The sequence below is a fragment of the Diabrotica undecimpunctata genome, chromosome 5 (genome assembly GCF_040954645.1).
Source record: "Diabrotica undecimpunctata isolate CICGRU chromosome 5, icDiaUnde3, whole genome shotgun sequence".
NCBI lineage: Eukaryota > Metazoa > Arthropoda > Insecta > Coleoptera > Chrysomelidae > Diabrotica > Diabrotica undecimpunctata.
The window spans coordinates 30,274,880-30,299,183 of NC_092807.1; the positions used below are offsets into that span (position 1 = coordinate 30,274,880).

General features: G+C 32.9%; 1 protein-coding gene across 2 annotated transcripts in view; it reads right to left on the reverse strand.

The window, feature by feature from the left end:
• LOC140441232 (origin recognition complex subunit 1-like) overlaps positions 1–23,756 on the reverse strand; it is a 49,134-nt gene extending 25,378 nt beyond the window's left edge. Inside the window, exons 1-7 of one of the 2 annotated variants that reach the window (XM_072531819.1) lie at positions 23,618–23,756; positions 21,390–21,591; positions 15,910–16,629; positions 15,422–15,639; positions 12,441–12,578; positions 11,476–11,586; positions 125–475 (exon numbers count right to left, since the gene is read on the reverse strand). In XM_072531819.1, coding sequence (XP_072387920.1) covers positions 125–475; positions 11,476–11,586; positions 12,441–12,578; positions 15,422–15,639; positions 15,910–16,629; positions 21,390–21,591; positions 23,618–23,658 — 1,781 coding nt within the window. In that variant the 5' untranslated portion in view covers positions 23,659–23,756. The remainder of the gene's footprint in view (positions 1–124; positions 476–11,475; positions 11,587–12,440; positions 12,579–15,421; positions 15,640–15,909; positions 16,630–21,389; positions 21,592–23,617) is intronic. The other variant, XM_072531820.1, reaches the window with a different exon arrangement.
• Between the last annotated feature and the right edge of the window lie 548 nt (positions 23,757–24,304).

The window sequence follows — 24,304 nt, forward strand, 5'->3', positions numbered from 1 at the left end:
CAGTATAATATTTAACGAACTGATCCGGACACGAAAAGTAAATATCTACACACTTCTATCCAAGAAACTCTTAATACTGATATTTATTTTCCAATTACATTTAAATACCCTCCACAAAACTTACCCTCCACAACCATCGATCAATTTTCCTTCTACAAAATTATAAATATCGCAATATTCCTTTTCTCGACATGGCAACGATTCAGGTATATAAGAAACGTGTAACTGACTCCTCGCCTTCATTAATGGTGTAGAATCGCCTTTTATTTTTTTACTTCTCTCTTGCATAGATGGAGTGACTATCCCTTCCCTAATAAGTTTGGCTCTATTTTTAGGTGTCCTTGGAGTGGTTCTAGGAGTTTTTTCTGGACTCTTACTAACCGCTTTTGAAGTTTTTACAGATCGAGGAGTCCTTACAGCATTCCTCGAGGATTTTGGAGTGGATACTTTTCTTGTGGGCACTTTTTTAGGTGTGCTACAAAAAATAAATATTAATTTATGCTTTAAAATAATTCAGAAATAGAATATATAAAAAATGGAAAATAAATGTGTTTCAAGTTTGATTTGTTAATAACGTGGTTAATATTTCATGTTACTGACAAAATAAGTAAAAATAATTAAGGTTTTATTCATGACAGTTGGCGTTCATGACATTGAGGTTTATTTGTAATTTTCTATTAGTTACTATTCTATTTTATTTATAATTTACCAAAATTCATTTTTTTTTTGTTTAAATAATGTTTTCAAGACTTTCTAATAGAATTCAAAAAAGAAAGAAACATTTATTGGGCCAAGGATTTTTTATAATAATGTTTTTTTAAGTATGTTTAGCAGCAAATTGTGTTAACAAACCTAATTTTATTTGGTCAGTTAATACTTTTTTACAATTGAATCGATTATTTCTGAAAGCGCTAAGTGCTATTTCGGCCATTTTTCTTTTAATATGCGAAATTAATTATTGACGCAAAACCTACCGTTTGGTGGAAATGAAGTAAATTCAATTATTCCTTACTTGCATTTCTGTGTGAGAAAATAATTGTTTAGCGCAGAAAGGACCTAAGTAAACTAACTTAGTCCCTTTAAGAAATAAATATTTAAATTTGTTTCATGCTGTATTTGACCTTGCGCTCTGTTTTGGTTTAAAGTGCAAGCCTCGTGTCGCGAAATATTTTCAGTGATTCACCGGCTTCGATACTGTGTGCAGTTTCACTTTGCAGGGAGAAATATAATCACATTTTTCTGGCAATGTGTCTAGTTCGGACGAAAATAGAAGCACTGAAATTGAAGTGGAGCCACCTCAATAAGATAGTCTTAGAAAAAGACGGAGAGGTGCGAGAAATGATGATAATTACCTAAGAAATTTAATCCAAAAAGTTAGAGTCAGTAGTACTGCGTATGCAGATTATAAAGGCAAGATGGTTGCTGCCAGGGAAATCGGAGGTGCTTGCAGGTAAGTTAAATAAAGTTATATATTGAATAGCCTAGTTATATAGATGCGTTATTTTTTAAACGATGAGCAAAAGCAGATAGTATTTGAGAATTTCTACAAAATGCAAAACAAGAATGAACAGGATATATATCTTCAAGGCCTGATACATCAGAAAAATGTAGCAAAACAAAGAAGCCAGAAAAATGAACACAATAAATTAAGAGAAGTATATTTTGATCATTTTATTCGCGTTGGAGATTTGAAAGTAAACGTATATTGTAGGTTTTTTTTAATTTGCATTCTGTATCTGAAAAAAGAATAGAGCGTATAAAATCATTGATTAAAAATAATCTGACTCCTAGAGATAAACGTGGCAAAAATATTAAACGGCAATGCCTGGACAACACACAACAATAATAAAACAATAAAAATAAGAACACTGGTCGAAACAGCTAAATTTTTTTTAAGAAAATAAGAAGGATTAAAAATGTACAGAATAGATCAAATATACGGAATGAAAAGTTGGATACTTAAACAATAATGTATAAACATGCTTTCAATGGAAATGTGGTGTCATACGATGATTTTGAGGATATCATGTACCAAGAGAAAAATCAACATCGATGTAATGAGAGAAATAGGAGAGAAGTGCAAATTGATGACAACACCTAATAAGGACACTTCTACAAAATATAATACAAGGAAAGTTCTAAGGACAAAGAATTCAAAATTCGCTTAAAAGAATATCCTGGAGGAGAAACTTAGAGCAATTTCGGTTTGAGTTTACACCACAAACGAACTGTTTAGGAACAGCTGTAAATAAGATTAGAATGGCATTAACGATATCTAATCTCTGATAGAAGAGGAAGACAAAGAAAAATAATAAAACAAATATGAATTATTAAACCTAATAATGCAAGAAAAAATGAAAAGAGGTATCAGAAGAAGGCTGTTAATTAAGTAAATTTGAGGGAGTGGTTAAAATGTACTTCAATATAACCGTCTAGAGCAGCAACAGATAAAATAAAAATATGCAGGATGATCTGAGAGGCGCCAATTGCAGAAGAATAATGTTGTGCTATGATAACATGCATTTTTAAGTCGGTGTGATATGACAAGCTTCGTGCATTACCTGGCCTCATCACTGTCATTTTGGCTATCACAAGTATTGTCTTCATTGCTGACATTTAACTTCTTTAAATGCACTCGCAAAACATTGGTAACCGACTTATTGTTTAAGTCTTTCCTAAAGAAAACAAAGAATATTTCGTTAAAATTTGCTAGACTAAAAGAATTAATTCTACATGTTACAATGGATGGCCTTCGTACGTGGCGATCGGAGACTGTAAGTAAAGTTCTTATCAGGTGGGCATATATGACCATAGAGCAGGTGTGAATAAGGTACAACCAAAAAAATCATCCGCGAATAATCTAAGAACACGATAAAGAGACTGCAGCTGTGTCATTAACTGTAAATTTGATAGAACATGACTCACAAACAAAAACGCACACATACACACATGCAAAATAAACATACACAAATGAACATCTATACTATGCTTAATTGGCAAATCGTCACAACTGGCTCATCATATAGTGAGATTTGTGCTGTGATCCCGAGGTATAAGTAACATCATACCCAGGGACTGCATGTCACAGGGGAAAAAGTGTTGTCTTAGTGATGCCCCAGAGAGTTGACGAACCCTAGAAGATTATAGCCTTGGCACGAGACAAAAAGAGATGTTCCAGAAGAGGACTAAGAAATGAGAAAATTTTCTGAATCATACTGTTGCTAAGGGAGGATTCGATGTATCCTTGATACAAGAGTATTAAGGATACAATGGCCAAATATAAGTTCCGCCGAAGTCCCGAGGATATTTATGTGTTAATATAATTTATTGGAATTGGAATAGGAATTGGATGCAAGAGGCACAGGATCGAAATAGATGGAGAATTATGAGGGAGATCTATGTCCAGCAGTATATAAGCGAAGATTGAATAATGATAATTTATGCAATACACAGAGGACACTGAAATGTTTTGGCGCGAAGTTTTAAACGAAGATTTGATGCTTTTGGGTTAAAGCTCGTACATTAAATCTGGAAAAACCGCTTCTGAACAATCAGACATCTAAAAAAAATAAAGCTTCTGCCAATCCCGAATTATACCAAAGGCAAAGCTAAAGGAAGAAAACGATAAAGGAAAGTGAATCCGCAAGGAAAGTTTTGTCTATTGAAAAAATTACAGACAGAAACTGAAAAATAATTGTGTAGGAGAGAGAAATGCAGAATAGACAAAAAACCATACGGGGGGCAATTTTTGTGACATTCTATTTGGCAAATTGGATTAAAAGCTGCAATAAATATATTTTATTAGTAAGCAACTTAAGCTCCAAGATGGATTTTAACTCAGTAAGGAAGTGAAAGAAACCCAATGGATAAAAAAACTAACAATTATTTTATACAAATTAAGACATTACTGAAAAAAGTACAGTTAAAGAATCACAAAGAGTACAAGCTAACAAGGTTGCTAACAATAAATATTGCTGAGAACAACAACTAAACGTGACTTGATTTAATAACGATTGAACGGCGATTTTATAGGCGTACCTTGTAGGGCAATGGGCGTGCTGAGAGTACATATAGGGTAAGAGGACATAAAAGGTAAAATAATATCTTAAAGACGGCATTTTATTAGCAACTTAAAGCTAAAAAAGAAAACTGCGTTCACATCCATCGCTCTACAAATTGTAAATCTACGTCACATATAATGCAGAATATACAGTACGCGACCAAATAGTTACAGATCTAATGCTTCAAAACTTTATCTAAAAATATACTGAACAATTCAACTATATCGTCCTCAAAGTACACCCGTTAAAAACGTATATCCTTCTCCCAACGTCGTTTCCACTGCTGGAATTACTCTGAGAACTGTTCTTGTGAAATGACGTTTAACTTTTCCACTGATTTTTTTAATCAAGTGAAACTCCTGCTCTTTGAAAGATCTATGGAGTTTCGAAAACAGAGGAGGCCGCAGATGCTAGACCTATGACTCAGTCCCTACTAACCACTGCTCCGGTCTCGTCCTTAACATGACCTACCGTACCATTCATAATTATTTATCCAGTGGAAATAATTCGTAATAACCTACAGAAGCTTCTTCTTCTCTAAGTGCCGTCTCCCGATCGGAGGTTGGATATCATCATCACTATCTTTACTCTATCTACTGCTGCTATGAAGAGTTCTATAGAACTGCATTTAAACCAGTCCCTTAAATTCTTCAACCATGACACTCTCCTTCCTACATTCCTTCCTCCTCTTATCTTTCCCTGTATTCTTTGCCCATTTCTTGTAATACTTCCGTGTTAGTTTTCTTCTGTGTCCATGCTATTCTAAGCATCCTCCTGTAACACCACATTTCAAAGGACTGTAACTTATTTATGTGTTTATGTGTTCTTGCTTTAATGTCCAGCTTTCAAGTCCATATTGCAGTATCGAAAACACGTAGTATCTCAGTGCTCTTACTCTCAGTTCTAATCTAAGCTCTTTGTTACAGAGAATTGTTTTCATTTTTACAAACGCATTTCTTGCTATTTCTATCCTTGCTCTTATTTCGGTTGTTTGATCATTATTGTCTGAAATTACAGAAGCTACCGAGGTCCAAACATAGATAGTGACCACTTTCTTGTAATGGCAAAAATCAGAGGAAGAATTTCTAACCTAAAGAAGGATAAACATATGAAACAAGACAGAATTAATGTTGATAATTTTCGCATTAAAACCATTGCGAGATAGTATAGGAGACAACTGGATGAGTTAATAGAGAGCCTGGAAGCGGAGGAAAATGTGGACAAAATGTAGAAATGTAATAACTGAGAAGGCATCGGAAATATTGGGGAAAACCAAACCAGTTAGACAAAACGAATGGTTTGACGAGTACCAAGAAGCAACACAAAACAAAAATAGAGCATACCTAAAGAAAAATCAAGCTGGATGCACAAGAAGAGCAAAGGAGGAATACCGGACCCTAAGAAGGGAAGAAAAAAGATTACATATAAGAAAAAAAGGCAATTTGAAGAAAAGCAGTTAGAAAACATAGAATGGCTGAGAAATCAAAACGAAACCCGAAAGTTCTACAGAAAAGTAAACAAAATGAGTAGAGTTTAAACCAAGAATAAGGTGCTGTAAGGATGGAGAAGGAAATATCCTAAGTGATACGACCTCAATCTTGAACCGATGGTTTGAATTTTTCGACGCAAAATTTAATGGCCCTTATATCGAAGAAGCAGATAACACCATAGCAGATCGAAATGATTGGAATCTATTCAACCCAAACGAAAGACCACCTACCACTGAAGAGGTTGCCCAAACCATTAAAAAGCTTAAAAATAATAAAGCACCAGGAACGGATCAAATTTGTAATGACCTCTACAAGAATGGTGGCGATTCTCTGCTACAAGCACTGCATTAACTTTTACTTCTTGTCTGGCAAAATGAGACCATGCCCTGTGAATGGTCTCAAGGCATGATACGCCCGTTACATAAAAAAGGCGATCAGCTCCAGTGTGACCAATACGGAGTAATAACTCCGTTAACAACTGCTTGCAAAATACTACCAAATATTCTCTACGAAAGGCTACAAGTTTACACAGTTGGCATTGTTGGAAAATACCAAGCCGGATTTACTCCAGAAAAATCAACAATTGACCAGATTCATTCAATAAGACAGATCCTCCAGAAAACATCAATGCATGAGTTTGGTATACCAGAAAAAACTTATCCGTTTAACGAGAATGACAATGTCTAACTTAAAAGCCAGCGTTAGGATACAGGGAGATAATTCTCGATCCTTTGAGATAAAGGATGGACTAAGACAAAGGGATGCCCTGGCTTGCCTTATATTTAACATTGACTTGGAAAAGGCAGTCCGAGAAACACGAAATAGAGACAGCGGTACCATTTACAATAGATCGTTGAGCAATATTTCCTAGAATTGAAAACGGCGGCGAAACAGGTCGGTCTAGTCATCAACGAAGACAATACCAAGTACATGTTGGTTACTAAGGATCCTACAGCAAATGAGGAACAGGAAACAGCATTTGAAAGCCATATCTCATTGAGATTTCATGATCCTCCTCCTCCTAAGTGCCTTCTCTGTTGAGGTTGGCGATAAATATGGCAAATTTCTCTCTGTTCTGGGCTTGATGAACTAATTGATTTCCTCTTGTGTGGGTCCAATCTCTGATGTTTCGTAGCCAAGATTTTTTCTTTCGTCCTATGCCCCTTTTACCTTCAATCTTGCCTTCTAATATTACCTGGAGCTGCTCAAATTCCCTATGATGCATTATGTGTCCTAGATATGACGTCTTTCTAATTTTGATAGTATTGACCAGATGAGGGCGTGTGTTCATTGCTCTCAGTACTTCTACATTCGTAGTTCTGCTGGTCCAGCTTATTCTTAGCATTCGGCGGTACATCCACATTTCAAATGAATTTAATTTGTTGACGTCATGCTGTTTTAATGTCCAGGTCTCACAGCCATATAGTAATAGAGACCACACATAACACTTTAGTGTTCTCAATCTTATTGAGACTGATAGCTTGGTGTTACAGAGCATTTTACGCATATTCATGAAACCAGATCTTGCTATTTCAATTCGTCTTCTAATTTCTTTTGAGTGGTCTAGTTGACTATTTAGTTCTCTGCCCAGGTATATGAAGCTTTGGGAACTCTGAGGGTGATACCATTTGTTAGTATGTTAGGTGTAACTTGTTCATGGGGGTTTTTGAGGAATACCATAATTTTGATTTTGGAAAAGTTAATGTCCAAGCCCAGCCTGTGACTTTATTCTGATAATATGTTCATCAATATTTTTAGTTGGTCTTCTGTTTCTGCTAATACTAAGGTGTCATCGGCATATCTTATATTGTTAATGATGATTCCATTGGTTCTGTCACCTTCAGGGCGACCTTCAAGAGAAGCTCTAATTATATGTTCGGCATATACATTAAATAATAGGGGGGATAAAAGGCACCCCTGACGCATTCCTCGTTCTATGTTGATGTACTTGTCGTTTCCGTTCTCTGTTCGAACGCATCCTGTGTGGTTCCAGTATGTATTACTTATGTCGTGTCTGTCCAACCCTACTTCTTTTAGCACCTCAATCAATTTTCCGTGTTTGATGCGGTCGAAGGCCTTTCTATAATCGACAAAGCACACATACAGCCGTTTTTGAACCTCAAGATACCTTTCTGCCAACAGTGTCAATCCCATAATTGCTTCTCTAGTGCCTGTACAATTTCTAAAACCATATTGAGAACGACTCAGGTATTCTTCACACTTATTGTGAATTCGGTTATAAATTATTCGCATAAAAATCTTGGCGGCATGACTCATTAGGGATACGGTTCGATGGTCTTCACATTTCCTTGCTTTTTGTTTTTTAGGAAGAGCTATATAATATATAATAATATTGGCATTTGTGGACCTGAGAAAGGCGTATGACTCTGTACCAAGGTCAGAACTATGGGAGGCAATGTACAAATTAGAAATACAGACGGAACTCATAGAAGCTACAAAAGCTCTGTATAAAGAAAATAAAGTGTCCATTAAAATGGGAACAAGAATCATAGGAGACTTCACCACAACAAAAGGGCTCCTGCAGGGTTGTTCCACATCTCCAACCCTATTCAAAATATACTTAGAGAAAGCCTTGACTACATGGAAAAGAAAATGCGAAGGCATGGGAGTACCGGTACGGAACGAATACCTATATACGTTAAGTTTTGCAGACGATCAAGTAGTGATTGCACAAGACCAAGACGACCTCAGCTACATGATGAAGAAACTACAAGAAGAATATACCAAGGCTGGCCTAGATATTAACCTCGCGAAAACAGAGTACCTATCTACAAGTGAAGAAGACATAGAAGATCTACAGATTGATGACAACGTAACAATCAAAGGAAAAGATACATTCAAATACCTGGGGTTTATAATCACGAAAAAGGCAACAACAGAGGAAGAAATTACACAAAGATTAGGACAAACAAGAACAGCAATCCGACAACTTAACTCAGTATGGTGGGATAGACACCTAAATATGAAGACAAAAACGCAGATTTATAAAACATTAGTGCGAAGTATTATGACATATGGGGCTAAAAATTGGATCATAAACAAGAAAAACAGCAGTAAGATAGTAGCAACAGAGATGGAATGCCTGCGAAGATGCTGCAGAGTAACAAGAATGGATAGGAGAAGTAATGACGAAATAAAGCAAAGAACATCAATAGAAACAGACATACTAACATATATAGAACAAAAAAGACTAAAGTGGTATGGACATGTAAGAAGAACTAGCGACAGCAGACGGATAAAGAGAATAACCGAATGGAGCCCCATAGGAAGGAGGAAAAGAGGACGACCCCGAAAATCCTGGAGGAACTAAGTAGACGACGCCATGAGTAAGAGAGGACTAAACGATGGAGAATGGAACAACAGAGAGAGATGGAAACGGTTGAGCGAGGGAGTGAATACTGTAGAATCCCTAAATATATATATATATATATATATATATAAATATGTTGGAAATATCGGGTATGTGGTCTATATTAAATAAAAAATCTTTGTTTTTTCTAAAGCTCAATATTTCGCCATTTATTTGATGGCTTCATCGGGAGTAAAGAAATTAAAAGATTATACACATAAATAAAATTGAATACTAAAATAACATTATTGTTGATGAAACTGTACATTTAATAAAATGCATGTAAAAATTTAAAATATCTTTGAGCACGTTCGTTAACAATAAATAAGATGGAAACAAGTAAAAATTTTTACTTGTTTCCATCTTATTTATTGTTAACGAACGTGCTCAAAGATATTTTAAATTTTTACATGCATTTTATTAAATGTACAGTTTCATCAACAATAATGTTATTTTAGTATTCAATTTTATTTATGTGTATAATCTTTTAATTTCTTTACTCCCGATGAAGCCATCAAATAAATGGCGAAATATTGAGCTTTAGAAAAAACAAAGATTTTTTATTTAATATAGACCACATACCCGATATTTCCAACATATTTATATATATATATATATATATATATATATATATATATATATATATATATAATGTGAATGTTAGCCAGTCATGCTGTATTATGCCATGTTCATATATAATGTTGCAGAGATATGTTAATTTCCTGACAGCATTATCACTTAGGTGTTTAAAATGTTCGGCTGTTATTAGGTCTTCGCCGGGTGCCTTATTGTTCTTTGCGTCTTTTATTGCCTGCAAAACTTCTTCGGTGAGAATGTTTAATTTTTCATCTGTATCTATTTGTGGGGACTCTTCTGTTCTCTGATCACCAGACAAATCTTTAAGATATTGCTCCCATATTTCTTTCTGTTTTTCAGGGTCTAATTCCATTTGGTTTTTCTTGTTTGTTACAATCGATAAGTGTTTAGGTTTCCATATTCCAGCTACTTCTTTAACCTTTCTGTGTAGTTCTTTATCTTTATGCTTCATTTGCAAATCTTCTGCCTCTTTACTTTTTCTTTCTTTCATCCACTCTTCCTTGGCTAGATTTATTTTTTTCTCAATTTCCCTGTCGAGTTCTTTGTATCTTGTTAGGTTTTTGTTTTTTACCATCCGTCTTCTCTCCATAATTTGTAATATTTCGTTTGTCATCCATGGTTTTCTATGTTTACGGTTTTCTTTCTGTATACTTTGGTCTGCTGCCTCCAAGACAGTATTTTTAATTTCCCCCCCCCCCCCCATGTCTTCAATGTTTTCTTTTATTGTCTTCTCCTTAGTGGGAGCTATTGTCATAGACTCTAACTGCGTGTTTTCATGATACTCTACCCGATTCAAACATTCATCCTAAACGTAAAAGTTGTACCTAGTTTAACAACAAGATTAATGCATTGCTCTTCCTTTAATTTTTTTTCAAATTTTTTTTTATTTAATTAATGGCTTTGTATAACTTGATCCATTCAGCCACGATAATGTATTTGACTACTTGAATTTGTTAATGATGTATTGACATATTGCATTTGTTAACAAAATAGTACTTCACCTAGAGGTAAATTAAAAATATAATATAAACATCAGTATCACAAGAATCAGTACATAGACAAGAACCATACTTTCATCCGCTACATTCAAGGCCCTAATCAACTTAAAGTGAATATTTAGAACCAACAAGGGATTACATAATATAGGGATACTTTTCACGCTAAGGTGCCTTTCATAGCGACTTTATTACAACACAAAACAGGCAACGGCTAGGAGGTAAATATATAACATAAGGATAAACAGAAGGAACAAAGCTAGATTTATACATTCACATTACATATTCCATCCTAATTTTTTCTTTTAGTTCTTTTTAAGTATTCCCAAAAAATTTAGTTAAGCCTAATATTACGAGCCTAAGTTTAAATTTATTTTATAATATATCACAAATTTGTTAAGTGGGTAGAACTTTTACAAAAATGGATGTAACTTCGTTAAGAGCTTAGGCGCAAAATTTCGGGCCAATGCTTTTTAAATGCATTCATTTTTTTCGAATCCTGAGAAAACTAACAAATATTTTTGAAAAATTTAAACGCAGAATGAAAGATTACATTATTACCGAGGGCTGAAAGTCCCTTAGAATAAACAAAAAGTTTTTTTGAATAAGATATTTGAAATTAAAAATCACACTAAATTTTCTCTTCTTTTTCACCACTGTAACTTATTAAAATAAACATTATAGAAGTTTTCAGGGACTTTCGGCCCTCAGTAATAATGTATTCTTTCATTCTGCGTGTAAATTTTTAAAAAATGCTTATTAGTTTTCTCAGGATTCGAAAAAAATGAATGCATTAAAAACCATTGGCCAGAAATTTTGCGCCTGCGCTCTTAACACAGAACAATTGAGCATCGGAAAATAGGAGAGCTCGGAAATCATCAAACCTCGTATAAGCTAGTTGTCAACTGTAACGTTTCGACACATTTACCAATAACATATCAAATCAAAACTAAACTAATTACCTGATCTCATCGCTGGCGTCTTGGCTTCCGCTAATATTGTCTTCATTGCTTAGATTTAAATTGTTTAAATTGACTCGCAAAGTATTTGTAAATGATTTATTTAAGTCTTTCCTAAAGAAAATAAAATATTATTTCGTTAAAATTCTAAGATAAAGATATATTTCAGTAAATAAAATTAACATTATCAACTTAAAATTACAGTGTTTCGTAAAGAGAGCTTGTCTAGCCTGTATACAGACGCAGTGGAGCACCCAGAATTAGCCTGAGGGGGGGGAGGTTTGAATTTTTTTTATGCTACCACCATTTTGAGTCCCTAAAATTTGGGTGTTAGTTTAGTTTAAAGTACTAAAGATAGCGGTGCCAAAGATTCAGGTATCTATCATCCTGCCTACCAAATAAAACCACCCTCTCTTGTTTGTGCGCAGTTGACTGTCGTACGTACCGTAATCCGAAAGTGGGGTGGACGCTGTAAGGCTACTTTATATGCCCTGGGGGCATATTTTATATGTATTTATGTATATATTTATATGTATATATTTTTTTGTATTGTGTGTGAAAGACAAGTTACATGTTCCTACTATTCTTTATATATTTTTTACTTTATATGCCTGGGGGGCGGTTAACCCCAAACCCCCTGGGTGCAACACAGTACAGGCGGCGACATGCTAAACAAAATAGGGACTAATCAAAAATAGGACTAGAAAAATATCTATGAAAAATATACTAAATCAAAAATACTTAATTAAGAGTTCCATTTTCTAAAAATTACATCCACATGTATGTTTGTCAGTTCATGGTTTATTTACACTATTTGATATTTAATAGAAAAGCTCTTGTGGGCGATTGTTTTTGTTCGATCAACGATCTCGAAACAAACTTCACTCACAGTATCGTTGAGTTCAACAAAAAGTGTATTTAAACTATTATGAATAACGAAATGTTGATATTTAATCTTTTGTACTTACGTATTATTCTCATTGTCGTCGCTTTCTGAATCACTTGATCCTACAATATTTATTACATTTTTATTATTTTCGTCTCTTGGTACATTCGCCAATGAATTTTTAAATAGGTTTGTCCTTAGAGAGCTATTTAAAGTCTCACTGAAAATTATTAAAAATAACAATATCAGTTACTTTATTAAACAATATAACAATATTGCGCGTCTTTTAAAGTGGTTAAAATTATTCAAAATAAAAAAACCTATACGAGATCATTTTTTACAATTATATTTTATAAATAAAGGTTTGCGAAAAATACTTAGGAATTTTAAAAATTAGATTCGATACTAGTATAAAGATAAAAATTGAAAAAAAAATCCTTTCAAATTTCTTTAACACTTTAACTGCCAGGTAAATTCAGAGTAAATTTTGTACCGGGTCTTCTGGGCCAAAATATTTTTTTCTTCTAGTGTTTGTTTTTAGCAAAAATCATAAAATCAGATTTGTTTTTTGAGTGACACGTGTAAGATGTTTCAGTTTGTTACTTCCGATGGGACCGTATCGTCGACTTCACGATTGAAAAAAGTTAATATGGCACCCAATAACAAACAACTCCGTTATTTAGAGTTGTAATTAAAAGCAGAAAAGGCTGCCGGAGAGTTAGAGGAGTTTAGAAAAATGAACATGAGTGATGTTTTTTCCGTTTATTCGGATTCGGATTTGGATCCTATATATAATATAGATGCAGCGTTGACGAGTAAATGCGACAATGAACTTGTAGCGAAAAAAAAAAAGAAAATTTTGAGAAAAGGTTTGCTTGCTAAAATCTTAAATAAAATTTTAGTTTGTATAATCTGATTTTTTTTTAATATTAGATTGGCTTCACACAAATGAATTTACGTTTGTTTTACGTATTATAAATATATCTTTTAAATTGACACAAAACCTTGATTTGCGCATAAATAGAGTAAGCATTATCTGAAAATGGACTAATATATCGATATTTTTTTGTAGGAGACGTAAAACACAATACTTCTGCAGGACCATCCCGTGTTCAGTCATCTCGAGTAATGGAAGAAGAATAAGACAGTTCTTTGACTCAATATGATGATTTTTTGGCAGGTACTCTTAGGCCAGAAGAAAATTTTTTACAAGATTCAAACTGGGGACCTGTTTCCGGAAATGTTACAATTTTCGATTCTCCTTTGAACTTTGGCATTCCTGAACATTTGAAAAACGAAATGGCTGGTAAGAATGAACTGTTATTCTTTGAACTGTTTGTTTTTGAATATGTTATAAATATGATTGTTCTCGAAACAAATAGGTATGCAGAGCAACAAATTCTTACTGGAATAGTATATGAAACAATTACGAAAGAGTCACGTTTTAATTATTGGAAAGGGACTAACTACACTGAAATGCGTACATTCATAGCGCTCCTTCTTTGGATGGGACTAGACTCGAAGCTGTCATTAACTGATTACTGATTAACGCAAAATTTCATTATATAAAAGTGATATTGTTAAATACATGCCCCGAAATTGGTTCGAATTGCTCTTGAGCATGTTTCATCTAACAAACAATGACGAGTGTTCTGAAAATGACAGACTTCATAAAATTCAATGTCTGGTCAATGAAATGAACGCTAATTTTCATCGATGTATGATTCCAGGCTCAACTGTTTGCATTGATGAATCTATGATCCCATTTAGAGGCAAGTTATCTTTTCGACAGTACGTGAAAGGAAAACGCCAAAGTTTGGAATAAAACTGTTTAAAATTTGTTTGTTAGAATGCTATACCCATACAAATAAAATATATTGCGGTAAAGAAAAAATTAATGGACAACCGGTTGCTGAAAGGGTAGTTATGGAAATGATTAAACCTTTATTGGATCAGGGTAGGACTCTTATTACGGACATCTGGTATACATCAGTTAATCTTTCTGAAATTTTAAAAACTAGATCCACTCATTGGAACGTTGAGGAAAAACCGAAAATATCTTCCCAAAGATGTTGCGGAAGCCAAACTCAACAACGGGGAGATCACGGCCAAACCAAAGAAAAATTATATTGTAATTATGAAATAGCATGACAAGAGAGACGTACTTTTTCTGTCTACAAAACATGGAGACGATATGATAGAGGTAACGCTCAGGGAAGGTCCTAAAAGAAAACTTGCGGCCATTGTCGAGTACAATAACGCAAAAGCGTTTGTCGACATGTCAGATCAAAAGACAGCTTACTCAAACTGCTTACAAAAGTCTGTCAAATGTTACAGAAAAGTGGCATTTGAGATGATTACTGGTGAATGCTCTAATTATTTTCAATAACATCAACGAAAGTAAAATGTCAGTTACAAAATTCAAAGAAAATGTGTGCATGCAACTTCTTCAATGTATTAATCTACCCCTTCCTGTAGAAGTTCAAATCAAACATGAACTTACTCAAAATGCTCTGAATAAAAGAAGCAGATGCACGGTTTGTTACAAAAAAAAAACGAGTAACATGTATATGCAACGGAATTGAAGACAGCCCTTTTATGTGTTTAGAATGTTTCTTTGCCAACCACGTTTTCACAAAAAAATCACTAAAACATGTACAACAAAACTGACTCAGTACTTAATTTTCTAGTTAAAAAATACTACATTCTATATTACTTTTAATTATATAATAAATATGCTGTTCTATCATAAAAATAAAAAAAGTTGGGACTCCAAAAAAAGATGCAAAAAAGTTCACCACTTTTACCCTCGTGCATCCCGCTAAAATCCCCATCGTAGAGGGGTAAAAACGCAAAAAAAATTATTTACCAGGAATCTGTACGACGTAGGAAAAATATTTTAAATAAAAAATGTAGCTGAGATAATTTCGAATAACAATGTTTTTTAGCATTTTTGTGTAGAATGAACCATCTTAGAAACAACGCTAGTAAACATTTTTTTTTTAATTATCTCAACTACATTTTTCTTGGTAAATCGATTTTTTTGCGTGTAAATGTACTTACCTTTCTAAAGCCCCAATTACACCTAAATTATCATCTTCACTTGAAGAATATAACGTCTTTCTCCGTGAACTTCTAGTTGGAGAATTGTTTGATTCTGCTACTGACAACCTTAAACTCTTTCTAGCCGGTGTACCTCTAGGTGTTCTTTGATATATAGAATTATTTTCTTCTGTATAACGTTGTGGAGGTTTAACTTTCCTTTTGGAAGAAGTTATACTCTTAAAAATAGTAATAAGGTATGAGTTTCATATATATATATATATATATATATATATATATATATATATATATATATATATATATATATATATATATATATATATATATATATATTATTTTTACACTTATAAAAATCATTTGACATATATTTCACTGTAGACTACAGGTAACCAATTTTGTTTTTCATATTAACTATTTTTGTGAAAAAGTATCAGTTTACTGAAAGTATACCTGTATATACCTGAAAAAATCTATTAAAAAAAAATTACCGTTTGTTTCTCTTTGTTCACAATTGGTGTGCGTTTTGGAGTTATTTTCGTAGGTTCAAAGTCTTCATCATCTGATGATTTGACCAACCCAAGACGCTTGATACTTTTGACTGGGGATAGATAATCAGCATAGGATTTCCTAGTAATACTTCTTCCAGATTTTCTAATTTTGGGCGGACTGGAAACAGTATTTTCAGTTGGAATAGCATTTCTTTTTGTTGGACTTCGAGCATTCTTAGCATTCTTGGAAAGTTTTAGTTTGAGAACCAACCGCTCATTATCGTTATCGTCGTCTGATAATGATTCTATAGAATAGTTTAGTATTGAATTATTTTTTGATGATGGTGAATTTCCAAAAGATTTGTTTAAATTTCTTTTCACTAGGTTGCGTTGTGTAGGAGAATAGTATTCATTGTCAAAACAGACTTCGATATTATTATTTACTGCCATTGTTTGGTGAGGTGTATTATTCTTCGTACTTAATATCTTTGTTGTTGGAGTGATTAATGTACTATCAGATAAAGAAGTATTTAATTCATTAACAAGAGGAAAGAGTTGATTTCCTTTTATAGAAAAACGACAAGAAAAACATTCTGTTGTATCAAACTGATTTTTTTCAATATAAAATACATTATCATCCGGGCAAAGAAAAGCTATTGTGCACTTTTTTATAATTTGTTTTATTGATATGTCATAACACTGGGTTAAATCTTGAACAACCTAAAAATAATTAAAGGTAATTAATTTCGCTAGACTATTATTATAATCGCTATAATAATTCTAATTATAATTATAATATTTCGCTGTTTATTTATGGATAATATTTATTATGTGCCTAGTACCTATTTGTATGTGCTGTGTCAATTTAAGAAGACATTGTTAAAAGTAAACAGAAAAATATACAACACATTGTTCAAATAAAAATCGGAGACACCATTTATGCTCTAAGTAAAATAGATAATATTTATGTTGGGTGAAAATATTTAAGAGACATAATGGTGATTTTTTTTTTATGAAAACTTTCGATACATTTGATTTTAATTTTAATATTAATGTTGACTTTAATCTTAAGGATAAGAGTAAAGATAATAGAGTTATAAAGATAGGTCAGAAAAACGATCAAACTGCAATAATAAAGCAATGCATGGACAGATTCGATTGTATTTATAAGGATCGAATTGTTTTGTAATGCCCCTTTGTCCCATTCTTCTTGATCGACGATGGTAATACAATAAAATAGTGAAGTCGTGGAGTAAATATTATAGTTTTATTGACAGCTACTAATAATTACACTATTATGTTAGTTAGATAACTAATAGACTGCGCTCAAATGAGCTCAAATCCCCAATTTATAATTTCACAAATAATGTATACCTCAGCATAGAGGTTAATGCTTCTATCATACTAACGAACTTTGAACTATGAGCTTACATACAATTTAATCTAGGCCATTATTGCAACACTTAGGAAGTTCAATTTGAAAATATATTATTCGGCAATTTATTAAGTTGCAGGTAAATGGACTCTAATTACTAAAATATTACACGATATGTTTTCACAATGTTTCAATTATACACGGTGAAACTATAAAAGGTTAAGGAGTTAAGAATAATGTGAGATTACAAATTAAGGGATTAATTTGTGATTGAACAATGCATAATTCCTCATAATTGAAATGTTAGGAAAAATCAGGGCAATAACAGTGCTAAGAGTATCGAAAATAACTGTCATTATCAGTTGACCGCTGAAGGCACATCAGAGAATTTTCCAGCTTTAGTCAAATTAACGCTAAAAAGCAAAGCACAGCAAATAACGCTGAAACAGAAAGGGGCCAACTGGTGATAAAAAGGGTGAATGTACTGCAGAGACTAATAAACAGAATAAAACAAAGAAAAATATGAATAAGTACAAAGGAAGAAGAAAAATAAGAAAAGTGGAAAAATTTTAATTGGATTTTAGAATAAAACCTTATTGGACAAATAAAAATCTACAAAATAAGATATTTTAGCGTAGCAGGAAATGAGATGGAAGGACGAAGGCATCTGGGAATATGGAAAATATCTAATATGTCACGGTAATTCACGAGGTGAACGAGGGGGGATGGGTTTCATAATAAGTGAAAGATATAAGCACGTGATAAAAAGTTTTACTAACATTAACGAAAGGATAGCTATTCTGAAAATGAAAGAAATGTTCTTTGATATAAATCTCATTAACGTGCACGCTCCTAGAGAGGGCAAATAAGCAGAAGAAAATGAAAATTTTTATGCCAGATTAGACCAAGAAGTGTCAAAGATAAACAATTATGGATTTAAAATAACTTTAGGAGATTTAAACGCAAAAATAGGAAGAGTGGAATTATATCAGGGAACAATAGATGTGCATAGACATGAAATAGTGCATGAAATAAGTAACAACAACAGGCAAAGAATAATAGATTTCACAGCAGACAAAAAAATGGTGATAAGCAGTACAAAATTTCCACATAAAAATATCTACGAGGAAACATAGGTTTCTCCAGATATGAGAACAAGAAATCAGATCGACCAGGTCTTAATAGAGAATAAGACATGCTTCAGACATTTTAGATGTGAGAATTTACAAAGGGGCAAATAGCAATCAAGATCACCACCTTGTGCTAATTAAATATAAACAAAAAAATTAAGGCCAAGGAAACAGAGAAAGATGAAAAACAGATGAAATATTCTTCAGATATATTGACCTCTAATGATGAAAAAAGAGCAAGATATAAAACGAAAATAGAAAACATAATTGAACAATGGAATAAAGTAAAAGTTAGTGTCTCAAAGACAAACTACATGAAAACAACTCGGGAAAAAGTACAAATTAAAGGCACTCATACATCTTTAAGCAGACAAAAATTTGAAAGACTAGACAATTTCAAATATTTAGGATCAATAGTAACAGAAGGAAATAAAAACAGTGATGAGGTAACAGCGAGACTTTCACTTGGAAACAAATGCTTCTACAGCATACAGAATATTATAAAGTCAAAATTAGTATCTAAACTCAAAAATAAAAATATACATAACAGTTATCAGACCCGTAATAATGTATGCACCAGAAACATGGACTTTGACTAGTGAATAAAAGGAACAACTTCTTAGATGGGAAAGAAAAATTTTAAGAGAAATATATGGACCTATACAGGAGAATATCCTGTAAGGATGAACCATGAAATAAATAGAATATTTAATAGACCAACTATCACTATGAAGTAAACAACTGAGTTGGTAGGGACACATAGAGAGGATGAATGATAAGAGAAATACAAAAACAGTTGTTAGAAAAGAATGAAACAGGAAGAGACCGAGACGTAGGCCCAGAAAAAGATAGATTGATGGTATTAACCAGGATTTAAAAGATCTAGGAATATGAGAATGGGAAAACAAGCAAAGAAAAGAAAAACATGGTCAACTATAGTCAAGGAAGCAAAATATACATGACACTGAAAGGATCTCCTCAAAGAAGACAAACTAGGAAGTAACGATTTTAGATATAAAACGCTGGACTCTTTGAGGAGTTACGCATGTGGCTGGAATCCACACCACGTAAAACTTTAGAACCTAGAAACCCCAATGGGCAACCATGGCCTTCTATGGTCTGTCAGTGGTCACAGATGATGATGATGAAGATAAGTATTTGTGTTGAAGAAGAAAGAAAAAATAGCTCTGCAGTTTAACCATGATGTACACATTAGTGTATGATTATTTAAATTGTGCTAACTGCTGATATTTCTGCTTTTTAAAGGCTTTTGGCAATGATGTACACTGCAATACTATAATGTATATTTAACTCGCTAGATGTTGCATACAGTATGAATCTCAATATAAGATGTAGTGTTGTATCAACCGTGATTGATTCGTTCGTTTTGATTCAATCCCTTCAAAGTATTGAACGACCGAATCTCGCTAGTTTATAACGATCGAATCGTATGGTGACAAAAATCTATTTATCGACCGTCGACGGCGCCGATCGAGATCGAACCAAAACAAAATCGTACAGCACGAAGACCGATATATGCCATGCAGCTGAATGATTGCGTTCGTTTGAATGATTGAAAAATTAAAATACTACATATTGAATTAAGAATTGCATGCAAGGCAGCGACTTAGCCACAAACCCGGAGTAATGGAGTTGGAAAATATTCTATTGGACCCAAGCGATTGCTTTCGCTTGTGTTGTTAATAGTTATTAGGTAGTTAAAATCATAAAATATCGCAAAATTAAAATTTGTACATTTCAGTCAAGAATTCATTTTGAATGAAACCCACGAATTTATCATAATAGACCTAGCAAGTCTGAAACTGTAATGTCTAATAGCAGGCGATGACAACGACCTATAAATGCAAATACACTTTGCTGGATTTCACATCAAAATTCTATTCTTTTCTATCATACATTGATTTGTTATTTATAAGAATTTTTAGAATTTTTTAAGACTTTTTTCAGTTCTTCAGGTTTATTTATAATCAAAATTTGTAAATAGTTGACATAAACATTATTATTAAGAGTAATGTTTTTCTCAGTATGCAAATGATTTAATAAGTGTACCTAAATAGTGGTAATTACCTATAATAAAAACAATCTAGCTTTTTAATTGGTTTTGTCTAAAATTATTTAAACTTATTTAGTATTCAAAGTACTTAATTATAAAAGTTTTATTAAATTATACCTTAATATGTCTGCATCCTATCTAATGCAGAATTCGAAAGTAAAAGTTTGCTGTTCATTTGAGCTGTACTTTACACTACATGCAGATCCTGTCATGCAATTCGGTATGAAATTGAAATAATCAATGTTTGTAGGATTCATCTTCTTTTCGGACATGCGTATTTCCAAGATGAATGAGGGCAATGAATCCCACTCTGATTCCTGTGGGCAATTCCTCGATGTAGTGTCTCATGTTCCGTTATGTAGGAGCCAATGGTATTTAAATTTTTCTACTAGTCCTATATTTTCTCTAAGGAATTCGATGTAACCAACCATTCCTGTTCCTCCCAACCACATATACAATGGTTTCGACTTGCTAACCTTAAGTACTCACTATGCAATAGTCCTCTTTCAACCCTCCAGCTTCTCCTCCAACATTTCTTTGTTATCGTCCACTAAGGGCTACTATTGACTAAGGAGCACCCTCCCTTACCTTCTTTGTCAGTACATATATAACAAGATTAAACAGGTGGGAACTCAGTGAAGAGCCTTTATGCAAAACCAACCGTTCCTAGAAAACTTTCTGTCAATAATTAATATATATTGTTTTCATAATATTCAAATCAGATCTAAATTTTTGATGCTGCAATGCTGCAATACTGCATTCGGAACAAGCATGACTACAAGCCTATTCTATCTCATGAATCTTTTCTATTTACTCACAAATGATCAGTCACTTCTTACCTATCATCCTGTATGTACTAATTACAATTGGAAATGTTGAAATAATTATTTTTCAAACTTACCTCATTCTTTTTATCATATTCTAATCCCTGTTTTTTAAAGACCTTGTTTAATTTTCTAGCAAATACATATTTTCTTATATTGAGTAAATTTTCGTCATTTGAGTCATATATGTAATTAATAATTCCTACTTCTAGACCATCCAAATCAGTAAAAAGTATGACATCATTCTCATGATATATGGTGTTGCCAAAACGAATTTTGCTGTAAAAAATTGAAAATTATATTAAGTTTCTAATAATTAAAATAGATATTTAATATAACTATAATTTTGGAAACATGTTTTTGTATATTGTGTATTGTGATTTAGATAAAGGACAGACCTACTTCAGGAATTTAGGGGCCATGTGTACATGAGCTTCTATACATTTTTCTTTTCTCATATCATGAGGTAAACAGCTATAAATCCCTGCACTAATCTTATCAAGCGCTCAAACTCATTTGTTACATCACCCACGAACTATCAATCTGCATAAAATATTACAGGAGATTAATGGCTAATTTCTCCACTCACTCTCTCACTCTCCACTAATTCGGAAACATCCAGATATTTTCTAGCAACTGAATAAATCTTCCAACTGAGGCTGCTAATAATAATATTAGGCTACCAAAGTCGATCATCACTGTATACACAGGGACTATTTCATCAAATAAAAAATTATAAAACTTTAAGCAGAACTTCAGCATATAAAGTGGAATATCATTGGTATTGGTGAGGTTAGCAGAAAAGGTAAAGTACATGTGTCCTGCTCTGAAACTGTGAGGAGGTAGTTCTATACTAAGTAAGACTCCAGGCATAAGGGACTGTAGGAAAAAACTTAGATAGAAGTAAGAAGTTCTTGTGTATAATGGTATATTATTTATTAAAATAATTTAAAAATTTTATCCAAAAGGATTAAAAATCTTTAAAATGTTTTCAGTCCAGTCAGCCCATAATCAGTTCAAAAGAAATTAAAAGTAGTTGAAATTAGCTACGTAAACAGATGTAGAAACCCTTTTCTTACAAGAAAATCATGGTGAACTATAATATACTAATCACACTAAATCAATATTATAACATTTTGAAAGTTATAAGACTGTAGGACTCCAACAGGAGAAGTTCTCATCTCTGACATAGTCACTTGATCTCAAATACTTTTTAAAAAGCTAAGAAGTCGATGGTCATTCGCTGCAGAACCCTGCATGCCAGGAGAGGGCAGTCGAACTATCCTTAGCTTCCACTTAGTCATATTCCATTCAAAGAATTAATGACCACACTGTGTAAATAACATTTTGAAGTAAATTTGCAAGAGCTTAATGATGATAAGTTACATTAGTACTAGTAAGTACTAAGAAATGAAGCAAATCAGGAAGATGAGTTAGGCAAAATACATCTAGATGATAGGTTGTAAATTTTGTATCTTTTTAGTATTTTTTCTTATCCCTGAGTTATAACTTCGCCATTTTTGTTGCAAACAAGCAATTGGAGAAATAATTCCTGAAGTATGTCAAGCCATAGTCAACTAAAGGATTATGAGACCAGTTAATATTAATGAAAAAAGAATATTGTTGGCATTGTTAAGTTTATAAAGTCAAAAAGACTAAAGGACATTTAAAAAGAATTTCAAATAATCATGTAATAGTAATTTAGAAATGCAAACTCAAAGAAAAAAGAACAAGAATGTTAAGTAAACTTAACACCAGTAGTAAAAGAATGGAGTGAAGGTTAAACACAACAATACTACCACTTTCCACATAAGCAATGAAAGAAATCTATATATCAATAATTATAATTTTAAAATACTTGACATTTATCTGAAAATTAAAATTTATTCTTAATTCATTTTGGTACATCTACAGCATTGGGGTGACAATATTTATAAAGTAAATCAATCAAGAAATTTTAGGATGCTAAAAAAAATTTCTTACAGTAAATAAATTCTTCAATCTAGTACTGCTAGTACTATTAGTTATATAATTAATAATATATCAGTTAATATACTAATTTACCGTAATTCAAAAAGTAATAAAGTTAATTAATTTTCGAATGGATGAACATCATTGGAATTTATTATAACACCATTAAATAGGAAATTGTCATTTCTTTATTAGCATAAATATCAAATAAACTAAAGAAATTAATAAAATTAAAAGATCTCAGAGTAATTCCAAAGAATATAGCTCTATACTCTTTGGTAATTCATTAGAGGAACGACAACAGATAGTTTGTATATTTTATAACTTTGCTTACCTGTACTGCTTGAAACCAGGAGAAGAAGAGAGTGTACTCATTCTGTATTAAGTTTCAAAATGTATTGTTTAATAAAAGCCTGTTTATAAACACATAAAAAACACTAAACAAATTTCACAATGTGTGGAAGAAAGACCAATCAACAATTATGCAAATGTCAAAATTTGGCGCCAAGATTATATACGTTGATTTAATCTTCTCTTTTTGTTATTGGTATTTGTTGAATATCTAGACATAATGAGCTTGCAGCCACAACTTTTTTAGTTTGCTGAGTTTAGATTATTTCTGCAGTCTCCTCCCTTCTAATGGCGCTACAACCTTTTGTGAGTCTTGGCCTGCTTAACAACGTTCTTCTATTCTGCCCTATCAGATACTTTCCTTCGCCACTGCCTGATGTTCATGGTTTTAAGATCTTCCTCTACATCGTCTATTCATCTTTTACGGGGACTTTCTCTTGTTCTATTTCCTTAGGGCTTCTATCTCTGAATTACTTTTACAGCTCGATTATCTGGCGTTGTTTCTAAGTGGCCTAGTCAGTTTAGTCTTTGTGACTTTACAAATCTAACGATATCTGCGCTCTGCATTACCTAATTCATCCAACTAATAATTCATTTTTATTCTCCACGAAGGATCACTACAATCGGTTGGTCCCAGTGGGCCCTAGGCAACATTGCAATTCCGGGCCTA